Genomic DNA, 25,979 nt, shown 5'->3' with positions numbered 1-25,979 from the left:
GCCAGTGAACTGCAACTAACCAACAGGTGACCAAAGCGCTGGTTGTGCGTCGACTACATGCCCCCATGTTGGGCATCGGGTGCACACACATGACTGGGAGACTCTCCTAGCAGACGCTCACAGTCTGGAGGCAAAGCCTGACACCCAGGCAGAGAATGCTTCTACAGTGCAAATCAGAGGGTTTCTCCCTCCCCCAGTGGCTGGAAGAGAGCCTGAGTCTGGTAGATAAAAAGACACTTTAGGAGAACCAGTGGATGCGTGTATGAAAGTTCCAGTTGTATAGATTTGTATAGGTTCCAGGTCTTGGATTGCCTCTGATGTTTGTATTCATATTGGAAGAGCATAAGTAAAGAATCCTAGAATAAAATGAGGCTGTGGATGGAATAGGGACAAGCTTATTCCTGAGCACTCCTCCCCTGCCCCGAGCTTTTTTGTCTACTCAGGGATTAAGTCTGACTCTTGCCCCTGGATTTAAAGACCCTTTACATCTATAGCATCTCCAACAGGGCTGCAGGCTGCAGACTGCAGAGCTTCTGGGAGAGCAGCACTCACCCGGCATCCCTCATGGCTAGCTGTGCCATGGGAAATGCCACTCAGGAGGATGCATCAGTGGTACCCACAAAGATGCAGCCCTTGTAGCCACGTTGGGGTTGCTTTTGCCTCACTTGAGGCTGCAGTGCCCCCTTGGCTCAGGCTGTCATTACCTTCCTCCTTGCCCTCTTCACAGGTCTCCTAAGAAGTCTACTGCATTTTTCTCTGCAGTGTCTTGTTTCAAGCCTGGTTAATCCTTAGGCCCAAATTAACACTTACATCCATGTCATTTATTTCCGTGATACACGAGATTGAGAACAGAGAGAGTTAGAACTGATCCTGGGTTGCACTGGACCTCTGAGGTGGACTGCGCGGTGCAGGCAGGGGTCTGCTGGGACCCGGTGCAGGCATCTTTGTTTTATATAAGCCCTGCAACCCTGGGTCAATTGCTCATTTATTGAAGCCCCGTGTGTGGAGAAATTTACTAGGGTGCTGGTATGTGCAAGGGGACGTGGAGGGTATCACAAGAATCGTGCCGCTGGTCCATGCCCAAGGTTCATTCCTCTTTCCTTCTCTGAGAATTGTTATGTTTATAACCAGAAGAAGAAACATCATAACATGTTATGACCTTACAAATAACTTTCTGTTGTATTACAAAGTGCTGTAAATGACATCTATATTACTCAGAGTTCTACAGGAAACCAGTGAGCCAGTCCAAGTGGTACTTGGAATGGGGGATGGTCACTTGGTAACTGGGGGAGGGCAGACCAACAAGAGAGGTGCAGCTGCAGTCCCCCAGAATTAGAAACAGCAAAAAGCAGTTAATACCCCTTAGCTTGAAAGGTGTAGGAAGGAGAGGACAAGTGGCTTGACGGGAGCCAACCCAGCCAACCTACAGTGACCAGGCAGGGAGGGAGCAGGGGAAATCATTTTCTCAGTCTCCTCCCTCCTCCAGATGGCTTGCTGTACCACTCACGATACCTGTCATTGGTAGGAGCTGGAAGGCGAGGGAGCCTGTTGATGCTGTCCCACTGGGTAAAGAGCAGATGGAGAAGGATGGAGAGTGGAGCTGGAGGGACCAACAGTGGGCTCGGACACAGCATTCAAATGCCTTTTACATGCATTGCCATAACCTGCTGTCTTTACACAGATGTGCTATTTTACCACCAGTGTGGTCCGGGGTGGGAGAGTGAGGCAGGATGACAGGGTGGGCTCTGAGCCTCCAGCATTAATGATGAACCTGCTTCCTGACCAGCGTGGAATTCCTGCCGGACCTTGCCTTGTTTGTCAATGGCACCACTCTCCTTGCCAGCCTCCGAAGCCACGATTCAAACAACTGATTTCCACTCTGCCACATGCTTTGAAAACATGATTTGCCTTGTTCTATAGCGTTTCAGGGTTCAGTCAGGCACTAACCTGGGCCGGCGTGGTGCGTGAAGCATGGAGGGATCACTACAGGTCACTGCTGACCTGCCGCTGGCAACGGGGGGGGGGGGATTATTTGGAACAAACCATGTAGAGCAAGCCCTTGAACAGTGTTGGAACTGGAGGCAGAGGGCGGGGGCGTGACATGGAGTAAGCGAGGGAATGCAGTACCATGGTTAGATGAGGACAGTTGGATGAAAATTTGGTCTGTTGTCAATTTTACTACATAAAGAAATCTAATTTTCTTCTCATGGGAAGTCATTTGCTATGAGCAAGCACTTTGAAATTTCTCAAAATATAGTTTCACTGAGTGACAACATTCTTTGAGTTCTGGCATTTTTTCCTCCTTCAAAGCTACTGAATGGATTGCACAACAGCCTAAGGATCATTTCCTGTAAATAGAACATATGCAGGTATGTTATTTACACATATTATTAATTCTGAGCATTTTACTTTTAAGAGAGTCAAGGACAAAATATGTCTGATGAATCAAATGAGATTAAAACTGTAATTAGGGTGGTGAACACACAATACAGTGTACAGATGATGTATTACAGAATTCTGTACCTGAAACCCATATAGTTTTATTAACAGTGTCACCCCAATCAATTCAATAAAAAAGTTAAAAAATCGTGCAATGGGCAATAGAGAAAGTAAACACAATGAAGGATTTACATTATATTTGAATAAACTAAGCCAAGAATTTGCTGATCCATATAAAATCTGGGTCTCACCTCTTTTATATGGCTTAGTTCTGTATGTTTTCAAGTTTGCTTTCCTGTTTAGTCAAGAGGTTTAAAATGTCCTTAGTCATCAGTGAGATCCCGGGAGCAATAAACTTGATTATAGTTGTTTATTAAACAAGTCCTAGTGTAGAAGCTGTGTGTGTCTCCCATGGCCTCCTGTAAAGCCGCCCACTCAGCGGAAAGAGAAAACGCAGTGGTTGAACCAGCTGACATACCACAGGCCGTCCTCCCTACCTGCAGGGTTCAGAAATGGGCATTGGCCCAGTAACCTGTTGACTCCCCTAAGCTCAGGCTGCAGTTTTCCCGTGTGCCTCCACCTCTGAGCTGAAGATGACTTGCGGCATGGAAGTTTCTCCATTCCCCAGCACAGCCCACCTGTGCCTGCCTGTCTGTGCAGCTGTGTCTTCAGTACCCAGGAGAGGCACTGAGTGTATTGTGGAGACCTGTTTCTATGGAGAGAATGGAGTATCTAAATCAGACCAATTTAAGGCCCTGGCTGGTATGGCTCAGTGGTTTGAGTGCCGGCCTGTGAACCAAAGGGTCACTGGTTTGATTCCCAGTCAGGACACAAGCTTGGGTTTCAGGACAGGTCCCCAGTAGGGGGCATGTGAGAGGCAACCACACATTGATGTCTCTCCCTCTCTTTCTCCCTCTCTTCCCCTCTCTAAAAATAAATAAATAAAATTAAAAAAATAAAACAAAACAAAATAAATAAATCAGACCAATTTAGTGTGCCTGAGATTACCATAAATTCTTAAGAAACAGAGTAACAAAACTTTAGTACATGTGAGTTTAGCTTTCTTAAACAATCTAGTGTGGGGGTATCCAAACTTTTGGCATCTCTGGGCCACACTGGAAGAAGAGTTCTCTTGGGCCACACATTAAATACACAAACACTAACAAAAATTGATAAGCAAAAAAAAGGTTTTAAGTAAACGTACAATTTTGTTTTGGTCTGCATTCATCGCCATCCTGGGCCACACGTGGCCCTCAGGCCATGGGTGTCCCCCCCCCCCCCCCCCCCCCCCCCGCCAATAGTGTATTAAGGTAAGGTAACAGAGTTGTAACAGCCCTGCACTTAACAGGCATCCCCAAAGTGAACATATGAGCTTTCCCTAATCATATCAGAGGCTTACAATGCTCTAATTACAGACAGTATCCTTTTAAATTGAATCTCAAACAGATTGCTACTCCTCTGTGCATCTTACCATAGCAGAGAGTAAAGGAACTGCTCACGAAACATATGGGCTTTATTTATATTTAAATTACTGCAGTATAGTGGAGTTGATAATATCCTTCCCCTCATCTTTAAAAAAATTAAAAATGATTTGTAGAACAGTTGTACATTTACAGGATAACTGAGCAAATAGTATAGAGTTCCCACATTACACCACCACTTCTGCACACAATTTCCCTGTTATTAACACCTTACATGAATGTACATTTGTTGCCATTAATGAACTAATATGGATACACTATTACTAACTTATATCCACACATTATTCATAATTCCTTAGTTTTTACCTAATGTCCCTTTTCTGTTCCAGGATCTAGGGTACACATCATTTTTAGTTATGTCTCTTTAGCTCCCTCTTACCTGTGACAGTATCTCAGATTTTCCTTGTTTGTGATGACTGGACGGTTTTTGAATCCTGGTCAGGAATTCTGTAGACTGTGTCCTGGGGGAGGTTTGTCTGAGGTTTTTATCACGATCAGACCGGGGTTACGGGTTTGGGGAGGAAGATAACATAGTGAAGTGCCATTCCTAACACATTCTATTAAGACCACAGGCGAGCAGCATGACTCATCCCTGTTGATACTGACCTTGATCACTGTGTTTGTCAAGTTTCTCCACCAAGAAGCGACTTTCCCCTCCCTCACCTTTTCATACTGTCCTTTTTGGGAGGAAGTCACTGAGCACAGACCACAGCTAAGGAGTGGGAGTTACAGTCCCGTCCTCTACGGTGCCATAGCTACATTTATTCGGATTTCTTCTGCATGGGAGGTTTGCCTCTCCTTTCTCACTTATTATGTATTCAGTCATTTACTTATATTAGTATGGACTCTTGGATGTTTATTTTACATTTTGGGTTATAACGCTTTGATTTTGTTGCTCAAATTGTTCTAATTTTGGCCATTGAGTCCCCTCTCTTTTGAAATTTTGTTCCAGAGAGGAGCCATAGTTTCTGATGTCTGTACTGATGAGGGAGAGGTCTTACTGTGGGACTGCCCTTCAGACCACCCTGTCTTGTGTGCTCCAATGAAGCCGCTGTTCAAGGGTGGCAAACAGCCCCCACCCCGCCCCCCACACCTCTCAGCCAGCAGGGCTTGGAGCCAAGTCTCTAGAGGGAAATGAAAGGGTTATGAGACCCAAATTAGAAAGTAGGCAGAAGAAGAAAGTAATAATGCTCAGTGTGGGTAAACGGTGAGGGTGCATGCGGGCACATGTGCACAAGGACACGTCACTGAGTTCTGCACTTGACAAGTGCTCACCGAGTGCCCGCTGCGAGCTGGGCCGCATTCCAGGTACAGGGGGTGCGCCGTAACAACACAAGGTCCCCGACGTCCTCGGCACATGGGGAGATGGACCCCAAGCAGATGGCGTCAGGTGGTGAGAGATGCTCTGAGGAAAAATGAAGTACTAAAGCACAAGAGTGCAGCAGGGTGGGGCAAGGTGCCCTTTTAGACAGTGGCAGGGAAGGGATCGCTGATGAAGTGGCATTTGAGCAGGAATGAGGTGGAGATATGAGCTCTTTGGGTTTCTGGGGAAGAGGCTTCTGGGAAGAAGAAACAATAAGTTGGAAGGTCCTGAAATTAATGGCTAAAATGAACCTGAAGGGTCATATGTGGGTTTAAATCTCCCATGCTCTCCTGATTTTGCCATTAACATGAATTATTAAAAAGAATTCAGTGAGCAAATGTGATTGCTTTTATGCTGGAGAGGTCTCTTTTCTGTTGTGAGAATACCAACTCACCTAACCCCGTGTGACCGGGGTTTCCAGAAAGGAGAGGACTCTTTTCCATTTGTGGACCGTGGAGAAAGAATATATGCGCAGCTCCAGGGGACCTCGTTTGGGCTCCACCTGATTCTTCCTCGGAGGAAGAGGAGACTGTTGTTGAAAGCCAGCTGAGAGGCCCGCAGCAACTTGTCTCATCCGATGTAGCTAGAAATAAAAGCTGCTTGAGTGGTTTTCAAATGTCTTAATTTTCATAATTGTTTCCACATTATGGGCTGGCTGGACATTTTTTTAGAGAATCAAGTTTGGGAGAGTCTAAATGAAAGCTTTGCTCTTGAAGTTTTCATTTGGATTCCACATATAGACTTTCTAAACCATCATTTTATGAAGGCTTAAATTACTGAGTTTGAAGTTGTGGTAATAGCTCCAAAGTTTAACATCTTTTGTTTTTGGGTCAAAACTACTCAAGTCCTCTATACTTTTAGGATAAAAGAAAAAAGAAACAGCTTGGAGTGTGGCAGAATTAAAGTTTAGTGATGTTCAAATTGTCTTGATATTGACCTCATTGTGTGGCCTACTCGCATAAAATTTGAAAATATATTTTCAGAAAAGTGCATTTTCTGTGCTTCCTAGGGCTATTAAAACAAAACAAAAAAACAAACAAAAACCTCAAAGACTACCTAGAATACCCATTTTTTTCCCATATAATGCAAAATAGACTTTGAATGTCATTTGATTGGGTCATTCTGTTTTGGTAATTCTGTAGTTTTCTGAAGTGTGACTCTTGGTGTGTCTGACGTTTCTTCGTCTGTGGAAGATGGTGTGGTGTTGTAGAGAAGCATGGGGGCCCGGGAGCACCGCTGCGTGAGTGGAGCCCAGGGTCTTCTGCTCACTAGTTGTGCGGCCTCAGGGAAGGGCGCTTCAGCTTCTCATCTGCGAAATGGCTGTGATACGAATACCTGCATCTTTGTGGGAGGGTTCAGTGAGATGACCCATGTAAAATGCTCATCTGGCATCAGGCACAAAGTAACCACTCAAATGCTAGCAATTAAAAAATACAGTGGTAATTAATAATGAAGTAGAGATAGTAAGTAACCCAAAACACATAAGGAACAAGTGAAGTTCTCTAATTGGCATATTTAGTAGGTGAAAGTCAGCAAAGGCATTTAATTGAACTTTTTCATTTTAGTGGGGAGATCGTGTAGGAGAGAGACTCATTCATTCATTCCACAAATAGGCAGGAGCATAAAGGCATAGTGCTGGCTCTGCCGGAGCAAGACTGGTCTAGGGGAGGGGTGGACATAAATGCATAAACACAAAAGGAAATGTGGAACTTGCCCCGATGGTAGTTGCTCTGATGTAGATACAGCAGGGCTCTCTGATAGTGAGAGCTGTGCAGTTACTTTTTTTCCTCCTCCCTTTCTTTCGGCCACCATGGGCTTGTTCTCTATATCTGTGGGTTTGTTTCTGTTTGGTTTGGCTTATTCATTTGGTTTGTGTTTTTAGATTCCACATATAAGTAAAATCATATGGTATTTGTGTTTCTCTGTCTGACTTATTTCACTTAGCATAATGTTCTCCAGGTCCATCCATGTTGTTGCAGGTGGTGAGATTTCATTCTTTTTTGTTGCTGAATGATGTTCCATTGTATATGTAGGGTGGGGAAAAGAAGGTTTGCAGTTGTTTGTATGGAAAATAATATAATCAATAAATAACAATACAAGAATCACCTGTGTTTTGCATACTCAGAACTGTAAACCTACTCTTGCCCTGCCTGTAGATACCACTTCTTTATTCACTATCTATTGATGGGCGTCTAGGTTGTTTCCTTATCTTGGCTGCTGTTAGCAAAGTTGCAGTGAACATTAGGGTGCATATGCCATTGCAAATTAGTGCTTTTGTTTTCTTTGAATAAATATCCAGAAGTGGAATTGCTAGATTGTATGAGGGCTCTATTTTAAATTTTTGGAGGAATCTCCATACTGTTTTCCACAGTGACTGTTTCCCCGCCGACAGCGTGTGAGGGTGCCCTGTTCCCCACAGCCTCAGCAGCACTTGATATTTATTGAATTATCGATGATGGCCATTCTGACAGATGTGAGGTGACATATCATCATGGGTTTAATTTCCCTGATGATTAGTGATGTCAAGCATCTTTTCATATGTCTGTTGGCCATCTGTATGTTCTCTCTGGAGAAATATCTATTCAGATCCTCTGCCCATGTTTTTAATTTGAATTGTTTGGGGTTTTTTGGTATAAAGTCATTTGAGTTCCTTCCATATTTTGGTTATTAATCCCAAATATATATCTGATAGATATATATCATTTGCAGGTAGCTTCTCTCGTTTTGCAGGTTGCCTTTTTGTTTTGTTTATGGTTTCCTTCGCTATACAAAAACTTTTAGTTTGATAGAGCCCCATTTATTTATTTTTTCTTTTTTTGACCTTGCCCAAGGAGACATATCCAACATGATATTGCTAAGAGAAATGTCAGAGTTTACTGTCTATGTTTTCTTCTAGTTTTATAGCTTCAAGTGTGGGGGTTGCTTTGGATTGGTCAGAGAAGGTATCTCTGTGAAGGGCGTGTTCAGGCTGGGATCACAGAATCATGTTTTAAGGTTTGAGAGGGGCCAAGAGATGATAAATCCGATCATTTGTTGCAAGTTCATTAAAGTTTTTGGTCATTTCCAGTTAAGAAAATACAGTGATCCGCAGCTACTACGCGCTGGGGCCTGTCAACAACCTTGGCAGTGTGTGGCAGAAGGAAAAAATCAAAAGTACTAATTTACAAAACCTCCAGTTATTCCTTTTTTGGAGCTCCGGGGTGATTGCATTAGGAAATGTTTCATAGGGGAGCTGGGGAAAACGATGTGCTGATTTGGTTAGTTGTCAGCATATAAGGGTGTGTGGTTATCTGAAGCTTTAAGTAGAAAACCATTTTATTTTCATTTTCACTGAAAAACTGCAGTGCGCTTTGCTAGCCGGTGTAGTACTGAGGAGCATAAGCGACTCCTTGAGGCTTTTCCTTTGAACGTTGATTTTGGTGCTGCAGACTGCAGCTGTCAGAGAAAAGTACAGCACGTGAAGCGGAACGTGTGCTCCTAAGACAGAATTTGTAAGAGAGCATTTAAAAGCCTATTTATTTATTATGGAAAATGTGGAACAGAAAAATCTGGAAAGAAGTTTTTCTTAAATGACCCACAATTCCATCATTCTTAATATTATACTTGGAGATTTTTTCTTATCTTTTTTCTGTATCTTTAAAAAAGTCAAGACACTATGCATATTTATGTGTCTGTGTGTATATGTATATAAATGTATGTATACATATACATATATATAAGTATTTGTAACTAAAATAACGGCATATGCTTTTGCTCATATTACCACAACTTTACGGTAAGTGTGATTTTAAATGGCTGCATCTAGCCTGCAGAATATTTTTTACCAATTTCCTGTATGAGCTTTTTTTTTTTTTTTTGCTTTTATTGTCTGTTTCACCCAAAAGTAGAATTCGAGGCTGAGAGGTAGACAGCTGCTTGGCGGGGGTTCGGGCTATTCGTGGTTTCTCTACCTTTTATAACAAAACTTCTTCTCAGTCTCAGGACAATTTTTCTTAAAATATGTCTAAGAATGTGCCATTGTAATTTGGATGGGGGAAAGTTGAACTTGAAGATTTTTGAAGTGAAAGTCATTGAGGTTTTTAGGATGTGATATAATTACAAATTCAACCAAATTTATGAATCAAAACTAAAATGCTAAGACTCCTTTTAAAGGGTTTTTTGGTAGTATTATAATTCTATCATTTTTCTTACATATTAATCTTCATATTGCTGATAAATTAAGGATAATATAATTTTAAGTTAGAAATGTGTTTCTTTTAGGTGTCTAGAGCATATAGCAAAATAAAACATCTTTCAATAGTGAAAGGACACATTAATTGCATCATTATAATTTTTTATGTGGTTCTTTGATTTTTTTCTCTTGAATTTCTATATACTTTCAACTTTGTTGAAAGCTGAATATTTTCCTTGGATATTTAAATTGAATTTTACTAGATTAGAATCTCCTACTCAACTCATATGCTGCTAGTAGGATTATAAATACAATCTGTCTCAAGGGCAGTTTGATAATATGTATCAGAAATCATTAAACAAGTTTACATCCTTTACTTCATCAGCTTGAAATCTGTGGATTAGTTTTAAGGAAATAATTGGCCAAGTATGTAGAGATTAGTGCACAAGAAGGTAGCCTTGCTTATAAAAGAAAAATACTGGAAACAATCTAAGTGTCCAGCATTTAGGGATTGGTTAAATAAAGTGTGGTATATTTGGGTACTGGAATATTAAGAAACTATTAAACTGATCAAATATACCTATACTTTTAATTTGGGAAATTATCACAATAAAGTATAGATATATTAGCCTGTTGTATGAAGTTCTCTGATATTGGCCACTAAATACTGGTGAATGTCTGTGAAAGAGAGTAACTTTTTTTTATCATTATTAAAACTGAGTCCCCCTTACTCATAATTGAAAGGCACTGGAACTATTTGTCTCTTGAGACCACGCTCAGTTGGTTATGTAAGCATGTGAAGTGGTATTCTTACCTTCCATTTGCTGTGGCAGCGAGGTATGTGTCTACTTCACTTAACAGTATCATTTTATCATTAAAATGTAAATTAAAAGGAAGACTACCTAAGATACATTTCTGTTTTGTACTACTTCAAATCGATATTTGATACGCTTATCCTGATTCTGCATGTGGCATTGGATTACAGAATTTATAAGAACCTTAAAAGCTGTTCAGCTTTTGCTGCTACAGCCACCTCATTCCCAGCAGTGAACTGCCCAGGGTCTGAGCCTCCTGGGTCTCCAGCAGACAAAGTGCAGCCTCATGCCATGCGATGGAGCCCATGGGTATCCTCCCCAGAAGCTTTTCCTGGCTTTCAGCCCGTTTCCTTTGATAGGACCTTTCGGGGCTATACCCAGACCCTTGCAAGGCAGAACACCTGGTCTTCCCAGCAAGCGATGGCTGATGGGCAATCTGAGAGCCTCTGCGCAGCCCGTCCTTGGCCATAATCCCTCACTTTTGGAGTCCAAGAGGCCTTGTCCTGAGATTAGTATCTTCCCTGTCTGCCTCATAGTCCAATTTGGGGTCTGCGTTCACACATGTGTCCTGAGGACTGGCCCTCACTTGGCAGGTATGTTCTCATATCCTTGGACATCTGCCCAAGCTCCAGATCTCAGTGTTGCTCCGGGGAGGCCTGCCCTCCAGCACCTGCTGTGTTGAGGAGAGCGCAGGGAAGGGAACGGACCCAAAGTGATGGAGTTGGAAAATCCAGTAAACAAATTCACATTGGTACAGTTTGGATTAGGAGAATAAGAAAGGAATTTTAAAAAAGGTCAGGAAGGAGTATCGAGACCAGTCTCCAGCCCTGCACCACATGCTTAACAAGTGATTGTTGTCATTGTAGCTTGAAACCAAAAGATGGCAAAAGGAATCAGAGTGATGGAAAACTGATCTTGTAGGGAAGCCATTTGGTCATGTGAAAAGTAACTCAGCACCCGTTATCTTGGCAAGAATGTGCCTGGCATTACCAAGCCGCCTTTGATTAATGAACGGAACCCATAAATAAGAAATGAGCTGGAAACCACCAGGAGAAAGCATTAACATTCTGTGCTGTAATCATCACCAGTGCCGAGTGGATATGGCAGGGCTTAGAATATTTCACTTACTGCTGCCTCCACGATCATTTATTCACTGATTCATTCAGCCGCCTGTCAGCTGCATTCAGCAAATACCTGTTGGGAGGCAGTCAGGGCAAAGGGGCCCTGGGACTATAATGGGGACACTGAGCTTGCACCTGGCCGGGGAAGCAGACCCAGTTACCAGTGTGAGATGACAGGACCAGTGATAGGAGGTCCGGGGTTAGTAGGGTCTCGGAGCAAGGGACATTTACTGAGATCTGAGGGGTTGAGAGGACTTGGCCTTAGCAGTGGCAGTGGGGATGGCTTATCGATTGATTTTGCAAAGAATGATGTTTGTTTCTCCTTTACATTTCTTTCCAGGATGTTCAGCTCTTCTCCACAATGAATGAGTGTCACTATGACAAGCAGATGGACTTCTTTTATAATAAGAGCAACACTGATACTGCTGACGACTGGACAGGGACGAAGCTTGTGATCGTTTTATGTGTTGGAACATTTTTCTGTCTATTTATTTTCTTTTCTAATTCTCTGGTCATCGCAGCGGTGATTAAAAACAGAAAGTTTCATTTCCCCTTCTACTACCTGTTGGCGAACCTCGCGGCTGCGGATTTCTTCGCCGGAATTGCCTATGTATTCCTCATGTTCAACACTGGCCCCGTTTCAAAGACTTTGACCGTCCACCGCTGGTTTCTGCGCCAGGGGCTTCTGGACACCAGCCTGACGGCCTCCCTGACCAATTTGCTGGTGATTGCCGTGGAGAGGCACATGTCAATCATGAGGATGCGGGTCCATAGCAACCTGACCAAAAAGAGGGTGATACTGCTCATTTTACTTGTCTGGGCCATTGCCATCTTTATGGGGGCGGTCCCCACACTGGGCTGGAATTGCCTGTGTGACATCTCTGCCTGCTCTTCCCTGGCCCCCATTTACAGCAGGAGTTACCTCATTTTCTGGACTGTGTCCAACCTGTTGGCTTTCTTCATCATGGTGGTGGTGTACCTGCGGATCTACATGTACGTCAAGAGGAAAACCAACGTCTTGTCTCCACATACAAGCGGGTCCATCAGCCGCCGGAGGACGCCCATGAAGCTGATGAAGACAGTGATGACTGTCTTAGGTAAGAGGAACCAAGTGAGCCATTATTCCCATTCATTCAGCAAATATTTATCGAGTACCTACTGTATGCAAGGCACTTAGTAGGTAGTAGGAATGCAGCAGTGAACACGATCACACATAAACCCCCACCTGCCTCAAGGTTCCATTCTAGTAGGGGAAGACAAAGTGAGTATTCTGATAGGAATAAACAAAATAATTTTGTAATACATTTTATTGTAAAGTATAAAGTGAGGGGTTGAGGAATCTAATTGGGAAAAATAAAGCAGGGAAGGGAGTTGAGGAGTGCTAAGCAGGTATAGTTTGCAGTTTTAAGAAGTGTCGTGAGAGGCGGCTTCATCTGGAGGATGACTTTTGAGCAGGGGTGTGAAGGTGGTGAGGGACCCAAGCACGTGGGTGTCTGGGGACAGGCATTCCAGGCAGGAGGTGCAATGAGCATAGGGTCCCTGAACAGAAGGAGGCCAGTGTGGCCCGAGTGGAGTGAGGAGGGGCGGAGTGAGAGGAGGTGAGGTCAGAGGTGTCGGGGAGCAGGATGGGGCCCTTCCAACTGTGTAGGACTGTGCACTTACTCTAAGGACTCTGGCTTTTCTGAGTGAGATGAGGAGCCGTTGAAAGACTTTGAACAAAGGAGTGACGCGGTCTGTCTTAGATATTAGTGGCACCTCTCTGGCTGCTGTTTTGAGAAAATACCATAGTGGGGCAAGGGCAAAATGGAGAATTTCTTACAAGGGTTTTTCAGGCTCAGGAGGGACGACAGTGATGGGGACTGAAGGCAGCTCGGAGGTGATGTGGTATGGTCTGATTCTGCATGCTTCTGAAGGTAGAGCTGACAGAGTTTGCTGGTTGGCAAGGTATGAGGGAAGGCGAGAGGAGGCGGAGGTGGGGAGTGTTATTTCTGAGATGGGGAAGACAGAAGAGGAGCATTCGCAGGAAGGCCAGGAGTTTGGTTTGGACAGGCTAAGGTTAGGGTCCTATTAGGCATCTCAGTGGAGTCCCTGGGTAGGCAGGTGGGTGTATGAATCAGGAGTTCAGGATTAAATACGGGCTGGAGATCAATATTTGAGTCATTGAGGGAAGACATGGTATTTTAAACCACAAGACAGGAAGAGCTTGTCATGGAGAAGAGAAGAGGACCAAAGAATGAGCCTCAGGACACTCCAGTGTGAGGAGGAGGGAAAGCAGGGGACAACCGGCAAAGCAGTCCAGAAGGAGTGCTCAGAAAACCCAGGAGCATGTGGTGTCCTAGAAGGCAAGAGAGGGAAGCCCTGCCGGAGAAGGAGGATCAGCGGTGGTAGTCCTCCTGAAAGACGACGGGGTTTCATGAGCCTTTGGGGTTGAGCAGGGCAGTAGTGTGTTAGTGATCTTGAGGAGAGACTGCATTTAGTGTAGCCAAGAGCCCGATCCGAGTAGAGTGAAGAAGGAGAGGGGGGAGAAGTTCACTTTGCCCCATGAGCCCTGTGCTAAGAAGAAATATTTGATGCGAAGAATTTTCCCTTCATTGTGTTTCTCTGTGGTAGGTGGCCTGTTGCCCCCAATTCCAGTCCCGGGTCACAGGCAGCATTTGTGACATGTGGGTAGACAAGAACTTTTGTGGTTTTACAGGCCTAGTCTTCCCTGTGTGGTGGCTGCCGCGATGGGGCTGTTGGTGAGAGAGCCAGCAGTAGATTCCTGTCAGGTGCCGATGCAAAGGGATTGTCAGACGAATCCTTGGGAAGCAGTTCACATCTGAGGATGCAGGGTGCCTGTCATGTGGGATGGGAACCGTCATGATGCCTCCAAAGTCCTAAAACGGCTGGTAAGACTTGGAGATCAGCAGACACACAGCATGACGTGAAACTAGTTTCCCGCTCAGGATTGGTCGTCGTTGACGAGTATTTATGTCGTGTTTAGTATGTGTCAAACGTGGTCCTAAGAATTCTACACGTATTAACTTATTTAATACTCATGGCAACTCTGGGAGGTAGGTACCACTGTTATCCCATCTACCAGATGCAGATGCAGAAACTGAGCAGAGTTCAAGCAGCACGCCCAGGGGCATTCAGCCATTACTGCTGGACCCTCGACCCACCGGTTGGCCTTTGGAGTTCACATTTTATCGCAACGCTCTGCAGGCTGATTTGATTTGTTTGGACTTTTTACTGGTCTCATCTTTGTCTTGTTTTCTGCTTTGACCACCTCATTTGTCTTTGAGAACCTTGACAAGAACATAGGCAAGAATGAGAAAGGAGGGGTCAGTTAATCAACATTTCCACCCTCGAGCTAGAGAAGATACTTTCGGCAAAGAGAAAAGTTTGTTGTTTACTGGTAGTGTAAATGAACTCTTCTATTCTCCCTACTTAACTTGCAAACATAATCCTTTGCTTGGCTGTGTGTCCTGAGAAATCACCTGCCTGATTAAGGAGAAAACTTTCTTTTTCCAGCATATTATGTTCACATACAGCATGAGCTAGAAAAGACTTCTGTAATCCCAAGTGGAAAGAATAGGACTCTTTGTGAGACAGTCACGGTCACTAGCTTTGGTTTCGTGTGTAACTTTGGACCATACGGAAGCATTTAAAATAAAGCAACTGTGTGGTATTGGTAAGTGTGGTATCAGATAAGGGAAGCTTTGGCATAACAGTGAAATTGCAAAGCAAGATAAGAGAAGTGGTGACATCAGGATGGAACAATATCGGGAACTGGTTAATGACAGGAAGACAGTTTGGTGTGGGGGGCTTGGGTAAGTTCCTCAGTGGTGAGACAGGGATCTGGTGGAAGACAGGAAGTTTGGGGACAGGGGAAACGAAACTGAAGAGCCAGGTGGTATGAGGTTTTTAGACTTCTAACTCCTGATTTCTTTGGATAAAAAAGATTTTGGTTTTAGCCCCAACTCTGTCATTTTCCACAAGGTTGATCTGAAGCACATTAGCTCACCTTTTTTGGGGGGGAGGTGGGGTGTTAAATGTTCTCATCTAAGGTGGAATAAATAATCTTTAAGTTCTTTCAAAGTTATAAAATTCAGTGTAATCCCATTATAACAAAAAGTAACCAGAGCCAGCCCAGGGTTCCACCGATTGACTGTGCATCTCAGCAGAGTCTTCTTCCATGAGAGCGCCTACCACAGTATCTGCTGCGGGAGGAAGCCCCTCGGCGGCTCTGTCTCATACGTGTGAGAGTTCATGGCCTGAGCCAAGTGTCCCCCGTATGCAGGTGTATCAGAAAAACCAGCGGAGCTGGCATCTGCCGTCATGGTTGTCACGGGTTCTGAGTATATGGAAATTAATAGCTTAATGCTTATTTCAATAATGATCACCTGTTTTAATATCTTTATAGTGACATGCTAAATCTTTCTATTTACTCCTTGTTATGTATGTTGTAAGAAAGGTTAATTTAAGATTAAAGTTTCCTTTAACATCCTTTAGTAGAAAGTCAATCAAATATATATTAACTGTTTGTTAAACAGAATTTGAAAGGCAAAAGATTGCCGGAATTCATTTCAGAAAAAGAGGAAGGGATGGCCAGGTCTGTGGGGTTTGGGAAAGGCCTCTTAGAGAGCTTGGATGTGATCTGAGAGGCTGAGTGGGGTTTGTATGGGCAGGAGGGAAAACCGTCCTCAGCAGGAGAAACAGTATAATCAAAAGTGTGATGGTAGAAACCTCTAACGCTTTTGCAGGTCCACAAGGACAGCTCTGTGGAGCACGGCTGCGTGTTGTGGTACAAAGGGAAATAGTTCAACTGTGAGCTGGAAAGGTTTAGTTGGCCATCCTCTTAGGAAGGAGAGGGGTAGACCAGATGACCTTGGTGTTTCTTTCCAGCTTTAGGATTTTGGTTGGACACAGCAGGATACAGAGCTGGGTGGGGAGCAGATTCTTTCCTTATTGAGGGAGGTGGTAGTAGCGATGATGGTGGTGTGAATTTTAAATCTGTGCATGATAGGAAAGGCATCTAATCATTGTGTTCCCATTTCAGCAGCCCTGAGGCAGAGTGCTTGCTCACTTCTGGGTTATGATGTGTGATGGGCCCTTTATGTGAAAGAAGTTGCTTATTGAGTGTTCTCATCGAAAAGACATCGGGGACATATGAGCTTACTTGCCACAGGGCACCAGGGCCTGGCCTGGGGAGAGTCCTGTATGTTGCAAGTCTGCTCGTCAACATGCCTAGTTGCCTGCAGCAGCCAAACACAAGAGACCCCACACGGAAACCTCCCATTTGTTGTCAGGCAGCACACCCTGCGAACTGTGCACCCGGGGGCTTTTTGTTTCCCAGAAAAGGGGCTGGACTTGCTTCTACTTGGCAGTGTCTTAAAATGCGAAAGAAAAGAAAGGTTGAAGGGCTTTGTGAACCACGCTTTTGAAATCTTCCATGAACCTGCCTGTGTTTTAGGGTGGTGGTTTTCAAACTGGAGGTTGTGACCCATTAGCAAGTCATGGAATCAATTAGAAGATTGTAACTGACACTTTTTTAAATGACAGAAAATAGAAGAGAAAACTATCTGACTGCATTGCACGTAGGTATCAAGTAATGTTTTATAACAAATGGTGTGTGTGTGTGTGTGTGTGTATATCTCTATGTACTGGATTATGGTATGAAATGTATTTCTTACTATGGGTTATGGTCAAGAACATTTAAAAAGTCATGGTTTTAGGGTTAAAGTTTCTTTGTTTTGGCCAATAAGAACTAAATTCTTTTAAAATATGAGAAACATTATAGTTAAGGGCCTTTAAAAGGTTTGTGGTAATTGAAACAAAGAGCTGTGTGGTTTTCTTCTCATTTCTCCCTCCCCCCACCTCTCCATTTAGGTCAATGCCAAGTCGTCTTTGCCTTCTCTCAGGGGAGAGGAAGAGGAGGCAAGGTGATGGCGACAGAAGAAACAGTGCTCAGAATTCTCGTGCTGGGACTAGCACGTGGGTCAGTGAAGCACCGCAGTGAGCCTTGCTACAGTGCTGCTGACCGTCCGCCATACACAGCCTTTCTGCACCCCTGTGTGCTGTCCAGCGTTTTAATTAATTGTTCTCATTCGTTCTCGCAGAAATCCTGCAAGTGGGGATGACGTTATCCTATTTTCCTGCCACTCCCCTGGATGCACCCTGTACTCGGCCATAATTAATTATTTACAGTTCCTAGTTTTGCATCCCTAAGCCTTTGCACTTGCTGGAATACCTTTCCTCTGGTTCTGCCTGGGAAACTTCCATTCCATCTTGTAAGACTCAACCCCAGGGCCTGTGTTCTGTGAATCTTTCCTTGTCCTACCTAGGTATCGTAAATCTGATTGCTACCTCCTTTGGGCCACCTCTGTTTTGTCTCTACCGTAATCATCACACTAAATTGTCTACGTGCTTTCATGTTGAACTAGGATGTGCATTCTTTGAAGTCAGGGACTGCACCTTACCTATCTTTGCATATCTGATGTGTAGCGCGATGTCTGTGACTAACTTGTTGAGATTATGATAGAATGGATAAATAAGGAAATCGAGGTGTAGGGAAGTTAAGTGGCTTTTCAGAAGCTGGAAGTGTGAGTAGAACCCAGGCTTCCGCACACCCAGGCTGGCCCTTGGCATGCTCTGGCTGTGCCGTGCCTGTGAGGCCGCCGTGGCTGGGAATGAGTGGGCATCTCTTTGTATAATATGAGAGACTGAGGTCCCAGAAGACTAAGTGATAGTGCTACGCTGGGAAGAGGGAGGAAAACAAATGAACATTTTGTGAGTGCCTACTGCAAGGAGGTCTGCATGTGACGTGCTTATAGGATTTTATTTCATTAATCCTCAGAACAACTCTGCAGGTCTGTTTGTAGATGAGGAAACTCGGGTGGACTGCAGTATCTTGCCTGTACACCCATACTGGTATAAATAATTGTAGTTAATCCTCGCTTTGTGCTGTGTGTGCTTTGGAGCATTTTGCACGTTTTGTTTCATTCAGTCTTCCTGACACCTCTGTGAGGGGGGCTCTGTTATTATTACCAGATGAGGAAACAGAGGCCCAGAGGGGTTCATTGTCTTGCCCATGATTGGAAAGAGAGCTGAGACCAGAGTCAAGCAGTGTGGCTCCAGGACCCCCTCTTTAAGGTTAGTCAGCAGCCTCTTATAAGTGATGGGGCTAGAACAGCATCAGTCAAGGGAGGAGGTGTGTAACCTATATGTCCCTTGACTTCTAGTGAAGTTTATTTCCGTGAAGTTACTTGATCTCTCAGAGTTTAGCTAAAGATTTTGCAGTATGGTGGTCATAGTTGGGACAGTGTCTCCCCGGGAGGACAGCTCCACAGCCCTCAAACTTTATGTTCATTAAAGTAAAGGGCAAGAGGTAGGGGCTTTGGAGTAGGGAGGGAACCAGATTAAATACTAGCTTTTCCACTTCCAAGTTAGGAGGCCCTGAGCAGTGTACCTAACTGCTCTGTGACTTAGTTTCCCCATCTGTAAGATGGGGATGATACCGGTACCTCTGGCATGGCAAGGTTTTGAGGATACAATGAGATAATACGCATAAAGCACCTAGCATCGTGCTCAGTACATAGTAAGTACTAAGCAACTTATATAATAAGTGCTGAGTACTAGGGAGAGTCAGCTACTCCTCGTAGGCCTTGATTTGACCCTGATGGGCCTTGCCCAGTATTCAAGCAGGATGCCCTCGCCACACCCCCGTAATGGCACAGGTGCTGTAGAGATGGGGACTAGAGACCTACTGTTGGTGCCCTCACGATGGCAGGTTTTGTAATGGGGACAGGAGCCAGGAGGAAGCTAACTGCTGTGCTTTGCAGAGGCTGCCTGACCACTGGCGAATGGCACTGGCTTGGTTCCTGGGGATCAGGGCCAACTGAACACGTGGCCACCACAGAACTGAAAAGCCCTGCGCTTGCATTGCTAGTCCCTATAAACCACCCCCACCCCGGCCCTGGTGAAATTCTGTTAATGATTCTTGTCTCTGGTAGATAATCTTTGCATTAATAATTCATTTCACTTTTGCAACATTTATGAGTAAAACATTATAAGCGAGACCCTGACCATCAACTGTTAGCTTAATAAGAATCCCGTAATACAGCATCAATATCTTGTGCATAGATCTACAAGGCAGTTGTCATAGAAACTGCCCTCATCTTGCTAATGCTTCCTGCCAGGATGCCCAGTTAATCAGGTACTGTGAGCATCATTACTAAGACTGGAAATTTGCCCTTGTCTGAAAAGAATGGGGACCAAGAACCCTTTGATTCTGTCTCTGTTTCTAGCCTTCCTCAACAAAATGTGCGTGCTCCATTTTAAAAAGGGGGGAGGCGCACACACACACACACACACACACGCTCGTGCACATGCAAAACCCCGGAGTCTGAAGAGGCTCACCAGAGCCCCTGGGAATTCTGAAACATTTGTTTTCAGCTTTGTGGCCTTATAGTGGCTTCTGTGATACAGAGGCCTGCTTCCAATATTTGCTGCCTTGCATGTTTTAGTAATCAAATATCTGTTTAAAAAAATTAAAGCTTTGCCTGAAGAAATGCTGAGTGAAACCATCACATTGTTGGCACACAGGCGTGCTCTCATTGCTGTGCAGTCGTATCGGAATGCCCGATTCTTTTCAGAGTCAAGCCACCCAGGCACCAAGACTCAGCATATTGAGTCCAGGGATGATCATACTTCTGTCTTGAGACAGCTAATCCAGGGAGCACCTTGGTACAGAAGCTGTTCCTTTGTGCTTCAGGGCATTGCAATAGGGGCCTCCAGGGAGCCAAGCATTTGTTCCAGGGCCACCTGTAAATGAGTGGGCGCAAACATGTAATCTCCTCCCAGTCGCTACTCCCAACAACACGGTTTGACAGACCCCTCCATTCTGAGGGGGATGGTGGTGATTGAGAAAACGTCTGATATTAGAAGGAAGCCAGCTTCAAAATTTGTTTTAAAGCCCCACAGTTGTATGCCACTCCACCCCACGTTTTCAGATTGTCTCCATTCTTGACACCTTCCCACCTAAAACCACTAGGTTTTAGCTCTGCCCCTTCCCTCCTGCCTCTGCTGTACACAGCCCTCTGTTATCTCACGTCAGGCCCGGGTCATCTTCCTCGCCCCCGCTGCTGCAGAGGCCTCCCTTTGCAGGCCGTTCGAAAGTCATTTTCCCAATTCGTGGTCCTTGTTGCTGGTGTAATCACGCCCTGCCTTCTTCCTCCATTCCCCTCCCCCGCCCCCCCCGCCCCCCCCCGCCCCCCCCCCCCCCCCCCCCCCCCGTCCTGTCCTGCTCCCCTCAGTCCGCTCAGCTTCTCTCACCCCCCAGTCACTCTCTCACCTGCAGAACTTCTTTTTCTGGCTTTTGTTCTTCTTTGTAGAAACCCAAAACCATCCTCCTTGGCCAGAACAAACATTGAATATTTTCTGAGTGCAGGGTACAGAAACACTTCTCAAATTCTACCTCTTTCCCCACCCTGCAACATTCCTGAAATCACTGACAAATAAAAATGTATATGTTTAAAGTGTACAACATAATGATTTGATATACATGTATGTTGTGGAATGATTACCAAGATTAAGATAATTAAACATCCATCACCTTACATAGTCATTCTGTTTTGTTTTGTTGTAGTGAGAATACTTACTATGTACTGTCAGCAACTTTCAAGTATACGATACCGTGTTATTAACCAAGGTCATCACGTTGTGCGTTAGATCCTCAGAACTGACGACTGACGTTCTGTACCTTTGACCGACCTCTCCCCGTTTCCCCTCCCCCACCCCTGACAACAGCCTCTCTAGTCTGGAAAACTCTACTCCGCATTTAGCAGCTCCCCGCTTTCTCTCAACCCATCCATACCCTCCAGCTCCTACAGGGGCTCTCATTCTGTTTTTCTGAAATTGGCTTTTTTTTTTCTTTTAGTCTCCACATATAAGTGATAAAATACAGTATTTGTCTTTCTCTGGCTTATTTCACTTAGCAGAGAAGTTCCATTACCCAACGACATCCAACCCTTCTGCCAGCTCGCAGCCTCCTGGAAGGGTTAGAGTTCCAGAACTCAGAAACGCCCTCCCCTGGGGCCTCAATTTCTGCCAAAGGAGAAAGCGATGATCGCCTGTCCCACCTCCGGGCCAACACCCGGATTAGCATGGTGTGTGCTGACCCACGGTAGAGTTTTGTCAAATCCGTGTGAACATTGTTTGTACTTTTAAAGTTTGTGCTGGGGACTGCTGCGGCTAGTGAGTAGATAAAGCAAACAGGTTGGTTGGGAATAGGGAGTAATGGGTGTTTGCTGGAATCCCAGCCTGTCACAGACCTTAGGGATCCACACAGAAGCCTGGAGAAAGGGCAGGCGAACCCATAGCATTGGCTGGAGGACACCACAGGTAAACAGCCCTTCCCCTGGTTGTCCCTTCAGTCCAGCCATCTGCTCTGCCTCCCCACCAGGTGCTTATTATAACTGCAGAGTGGAGAAGGAAGGATCCCATTACCTTGAAGAATCAACAGCTGTTGAGAGATTTGCCCAAGTTCACCTCGTTTATAAATCATTGCTAGTGTTGTGGCCAGAACTCTGGTCTTCCTAGTTCCTGCTTCTAGGGGGTCTCCCTTCTTGCTGTGGTGGAGACCACGTGGCCTTGGATGCCTCAGTGACAGTGACACACAACAAGGGTTGATTTTTTCCATCAAGTCAGAGAGTTTACTGCCCACTGGTGGGCCTGTTGTAGCCTTTATGCTTTTGGAACAAGAAGAGAGTTCTGCTGTTCGTACTTCCTCGTCATAAACAGGTACTGAGCACCTACTGGGCGTTTGGCAGTACGCTCACCACAAGATGCGGCTGCTGCCCCGAGGGCACTGTGACTCCGTGCTTGCTCTAGTGTTTCATGGATGACAGCAGAAGACCAAGGCGTGTGCATCAGCAGTTGGCTCCTGTGTGAGACAGATTACCCAGGGGCAGATCTGCTCTCCGTGGCTCTTCCTCTGTACAGCTCACAAGGAATCCTTTTAATAGGCTTATCTGAGGAAATAGGAAATTTCCCAAAGGAAAAAAAAAGATAACAAAGGAATATACACAAGGGTTACAGTCCAAAAAAAAAAAAAAAGAAATGTTGTAGATGGTCTGTAGAGACCCCTGAAGAGGTAGGATTTGAGCCAGAGCTCAGGATGACCTGTGGAGAGGAGAGGGCAAGGCATTGCAGATAGGAGGAAAGCCAGGGTGGGAGACATGCATGCGCATACCTAGGGAGACCAGACCAGGGCCTGGAGTGGGAAAGAGGGGACATAGTAGCTGATTTCTGGAGTAAGGGGTTTCCATAGTGATTGCAGTCTGGTTTGAGAGGCACATGGGAGCCAGAAAATAGAAGGCCTTGAATCAAAGATCATGAGGACTTTATTGTCAAACACCTGCAGAGAGCAGTTAGATACCATTGGTGTGTGAATTGGGCCTGGGGTGGGTATGATGCAATAGGGAAGGGTGGTACTTGTGGCTAACTGGTTAGATCCAGCTTTCATTAAAACATTCTGCAGGCCAAATTAAATAGGTCTGTGGCCAGTCTGCAGCCCACAGCTACACTGTCTCATGTGGCAATGGAGAGCACCTGTAGGGTCTTGAGGGGACTGGTGGATTGGGAGGAACGTGGGAGCTGCTAAACGCAGGGCAGAGTTTTAGAAAGATGGAAGGTGGGTGGGAGGGAGAGGTTATGATGGAAACTGCTGGGACTGGCACATGGCTCTGTGGGTCACAGGTGGCTCAGGAGCTGGAGAGAGGCAGGGCTGGCCTGTCCCAGCAGGCACTGTAGGAAGGCACATCTGGCAGCAACAAGCTGAGTCTACACAGGGAGGGCGGCCCAGCAGGGCCTGCAGGGGAGCTGAGGGGTGGAGTGTGAGCTCTGGCAGGAGGCAGAGATGGAACAAGCACATGACCAGGGTCACAGAAACCTGGAAGCAGAAAGCAGGTATCCATCCTGGAAACATAAGATTCCTTAAAGCCTTTGAGCTTTACCTTTCTCACTCCCTAGCTGACATCACCACCCTGCTTCCTTCTCACCGAGAAAATAGAAGTCATCTGGCACTAATGTCCCTAGCTCCCCTCCCTTCACCAGCTTAGCCAACCTGCCAAGGCTCCCATTCCTGCCTTTAGCTTTCTAAAGCCCCTGCTTCCAGCCTTCCCAGAAGCCTGCTCTCATCCTTATCCTTCCACTCCTGCAAATTTGACCATTAAAAATACAGACCCTGACCTTATGTCCCCTTTCTAACTGCTTCTCTGTCTCTCTCCTTCCCTTTATTATCTTATTAATACCTCAAACCAGGGTTGACCAGCTCTGCCCCTACTGAGACCGTGCTGATGAATCCACCCTAGATCTTCTAGTTGCCGAATTTAGAGATCTGGCTTGACCTCCCTGTTGCGTGGCTGCCTGCTTCATGCTACAGTTTGATGGTTTCTTCCCCCTTCTCCCACTTCTCTGTCTCTTGTCCGGTCTCTCCCTTCTCCAGCCATCCCTGAAATGCCCTTTGCTCTGTTGACTCTGCAAGTTCTCTCGAGGTGATCACGCTCACTCCCGTGGCGTGGACCCAGGCCTCTCTGTGAATGCCTCCCAAAGCAGTGTCTCTGTCCTCAGCCCCTCTCATCAGATCCAAATCTGTTTCCAGCCGCCCGTTGCACGCACACCTGGACGTGCTGCAGGCACTGTGCACTTCCTCTTCCCCTGTGAACCTGCTCCACGGGTCGTGTTGGATGTTTGCAGTGCAGATCCCATCAGCCTTGCTTCCAACATGGAACGCAAGGTATGGCCCCCTCTCTCACCACCTATGTCCAGTTAGGGACAAGTCTGCTGGCGAGGTGTCTCAGATTTTACCACATCCCTTACACAAAGCCTCGCCATTCTGCTGCTTACCACAGTCTCTGTCTGGGTCCCTTCCTCTGGTGTTTCTGGCCTCAGACCTTCTTCCATACCACTAGCCAAAGCATCTTCCTAAAAAGCAGTTAACACTGTATAATCTTTTCTTGGCTCCTCTTGCGTACTAGATAAAGCCCAGATCCCTGAGCTGGTATTACAAGCCCCTTTCCACAGTTCTGTTCCCAGTCTTCTTTTCCAAACACTTCCTTCCCAAACAGCCATGCTTCGGTCATGCCAGCTTCTCACCATTTGTGTCCTGGAATGCAGGGCCCCTATGTCCTGGGCCTCAGCAGTGGACTTCTTTTTTCACCTGGAGGGAGTTTGGAGAGAGTACCAGATAATCTTGGGACTGGAATTGACTTGGTGAGCGACCCTAAAGCAAAAAAGGTTTTGGGTTTTTTTTTGGCTAGGCTTGGGACTAGAGGTTGAGGGATCTCCAGAGAGTTCCTGGTGATTATTACATCTTTAATTCCCTCTTTCACAGGTTAGCTGGTTACTTGGGAGGTGGTTACATTAGGCCTGCCAGCAGGACTGAGACTCTTGTTAAAAAAAAAAAAAAAAAGGCAGGAAAAAAAGTGCCACTAAAGATACTAAGTTATGAAGTTCTTTACTTTCACCCTAGCCAGGTGCTCAGTGGGTTGGAGCATCATCCCGTACACAAAAGGTGGCTGGTTCGATCCTCAGTTGGGGCGCATACGGGAGGCAACCAACTGATGTTTCTCTCTCACATTGATGTTTCTCTCTCTCTCTTCCCCATCACTCCTCCTCTCTCTCTAAAATCAATAAACATGTCCTCAGATGAGGCTAAAAAAAGTTCTTGACTTTTTTCTGCATACCTTCTCTGCTCACACCCATGTTCCTTTATCCCATTAGTCTTCACTTACAGAAAACAAGTTCAAAGATAAAATTAAATATGGATTTCAAGACGGCCACAGCAGAGCCCTAAGCCAAGTGCAGGGTGGGTCCTTGTGAGCGCAGGCCCCCAGTGACTGGATGGGCCACGTGCACAACCATGAGGCTGGTCGCGGCTGCTCACTTTAACCCCTTGGCCTTAACTAGCCCAGGACCAAGTTACTGTGATGCAGGGCACTTTGGGGGACTTAGTCTCATCAGATTCGCACCCCCAGCCAGGTGCCTTATCTCATGATCGATCTCTTTGATTGCGAGAGGTATTTTTGTAGAGGCCTCCTTCCTTGTCTTCTCCAGGGCAGGTGCCTGTTTCCAGGGCGAGGCTCTGTATCACCAGCTTGAGCCCTGGCAGGACTGAGTAGGTGGCTCGGACAGTCCCAGGGCCCCCCACTGACAGCTTATACAAACTGGGTTCACCAGTGAGTCAGGAAAGGGTCTTTTCTTGCTTTGTGTCTGCTCTGAGCCTGCCTTTCCGGGTCCAGGACAAGGCTGCGCAGGAAAGTGTTACATCCGGAACAGTCCGTCTCCTGACTGGCCTCACCTCAAGAACCCCATCAGCGGAAGGTCAGGACATTTTGCGTGACTTGAACAATTCCCGCCTCAGAAGGTCAGTGTTTTGCTCCCCGGAATGTGTTGCAAACTCCTGTATTCTGGGGCTTCTTGTAGTTTCTCTGATGTTCTGTGGAAGGGTGAGGACTCCAGAGCAGTTATCCTGAGTTTATTTCTGAGGGTTCAGAAAACTGGAAAACATGGAGCAAAGTTCCTAGGATTTGCATGGCCACTTGTACA

At 45.6% G+C, this 25,979-nt stretch overlaps 1 protein-coding gene across 2 annotated transcripts in view; it reads left to right on the top strand.

Annotated features, from left to right (window-relative positions):
* The window catches only part of LPAR3 (lysophosphatidic acid receptor 3), a 70,091-nt gene that overhangs the window by 12,130 nt on the left and 31,982 nt on the right, over window positions 1-25,979 (top strand). Inside the window, exons 2-3 of one of the 2 annotated variants that reach the window (XM_071220946.1) lie at window positions 11,731-12,487; window positions 17,262-17,547. In XM_071220946.1, the coding sequence (XP_071077047.1) occupies window positions 11,752-12,487; window positions 17,262-17,512 (987 nt within the window). In that variant the 5' untranslated portion in view covers window positions 11,731-11,751 and the 3' untranslated portion in view covers window positions 17,513-17,547. Of the gene's footprint in view, window positions 1-11,730; window positions 12,488-17,261; window positions 17,548-25,979 lie in introns of those variants that run through there. The other variant, XM_045199604.2, reaches the window with a different exon arrangement.

This window comes from Desmodus rotundus, chromosome 3, assembly GCF_022682495.2.
Source record: "Desmodus rotundus isolate HL8 chromosome 3, HLdesRot8A.1, whole genome shotgun sequence".
Lineage (NCBI taxonomy): Eukaryota > Metazoa > Chordata > Mammalia > Chiroptera > Phyllostomidae > Desmodus > Desmodus rotundus.
The sequence above is the reverse complement of the archived record's forward strand: the minus strand, read 5'-3'. Positions and strand labels throughout refer to the sequence as shown.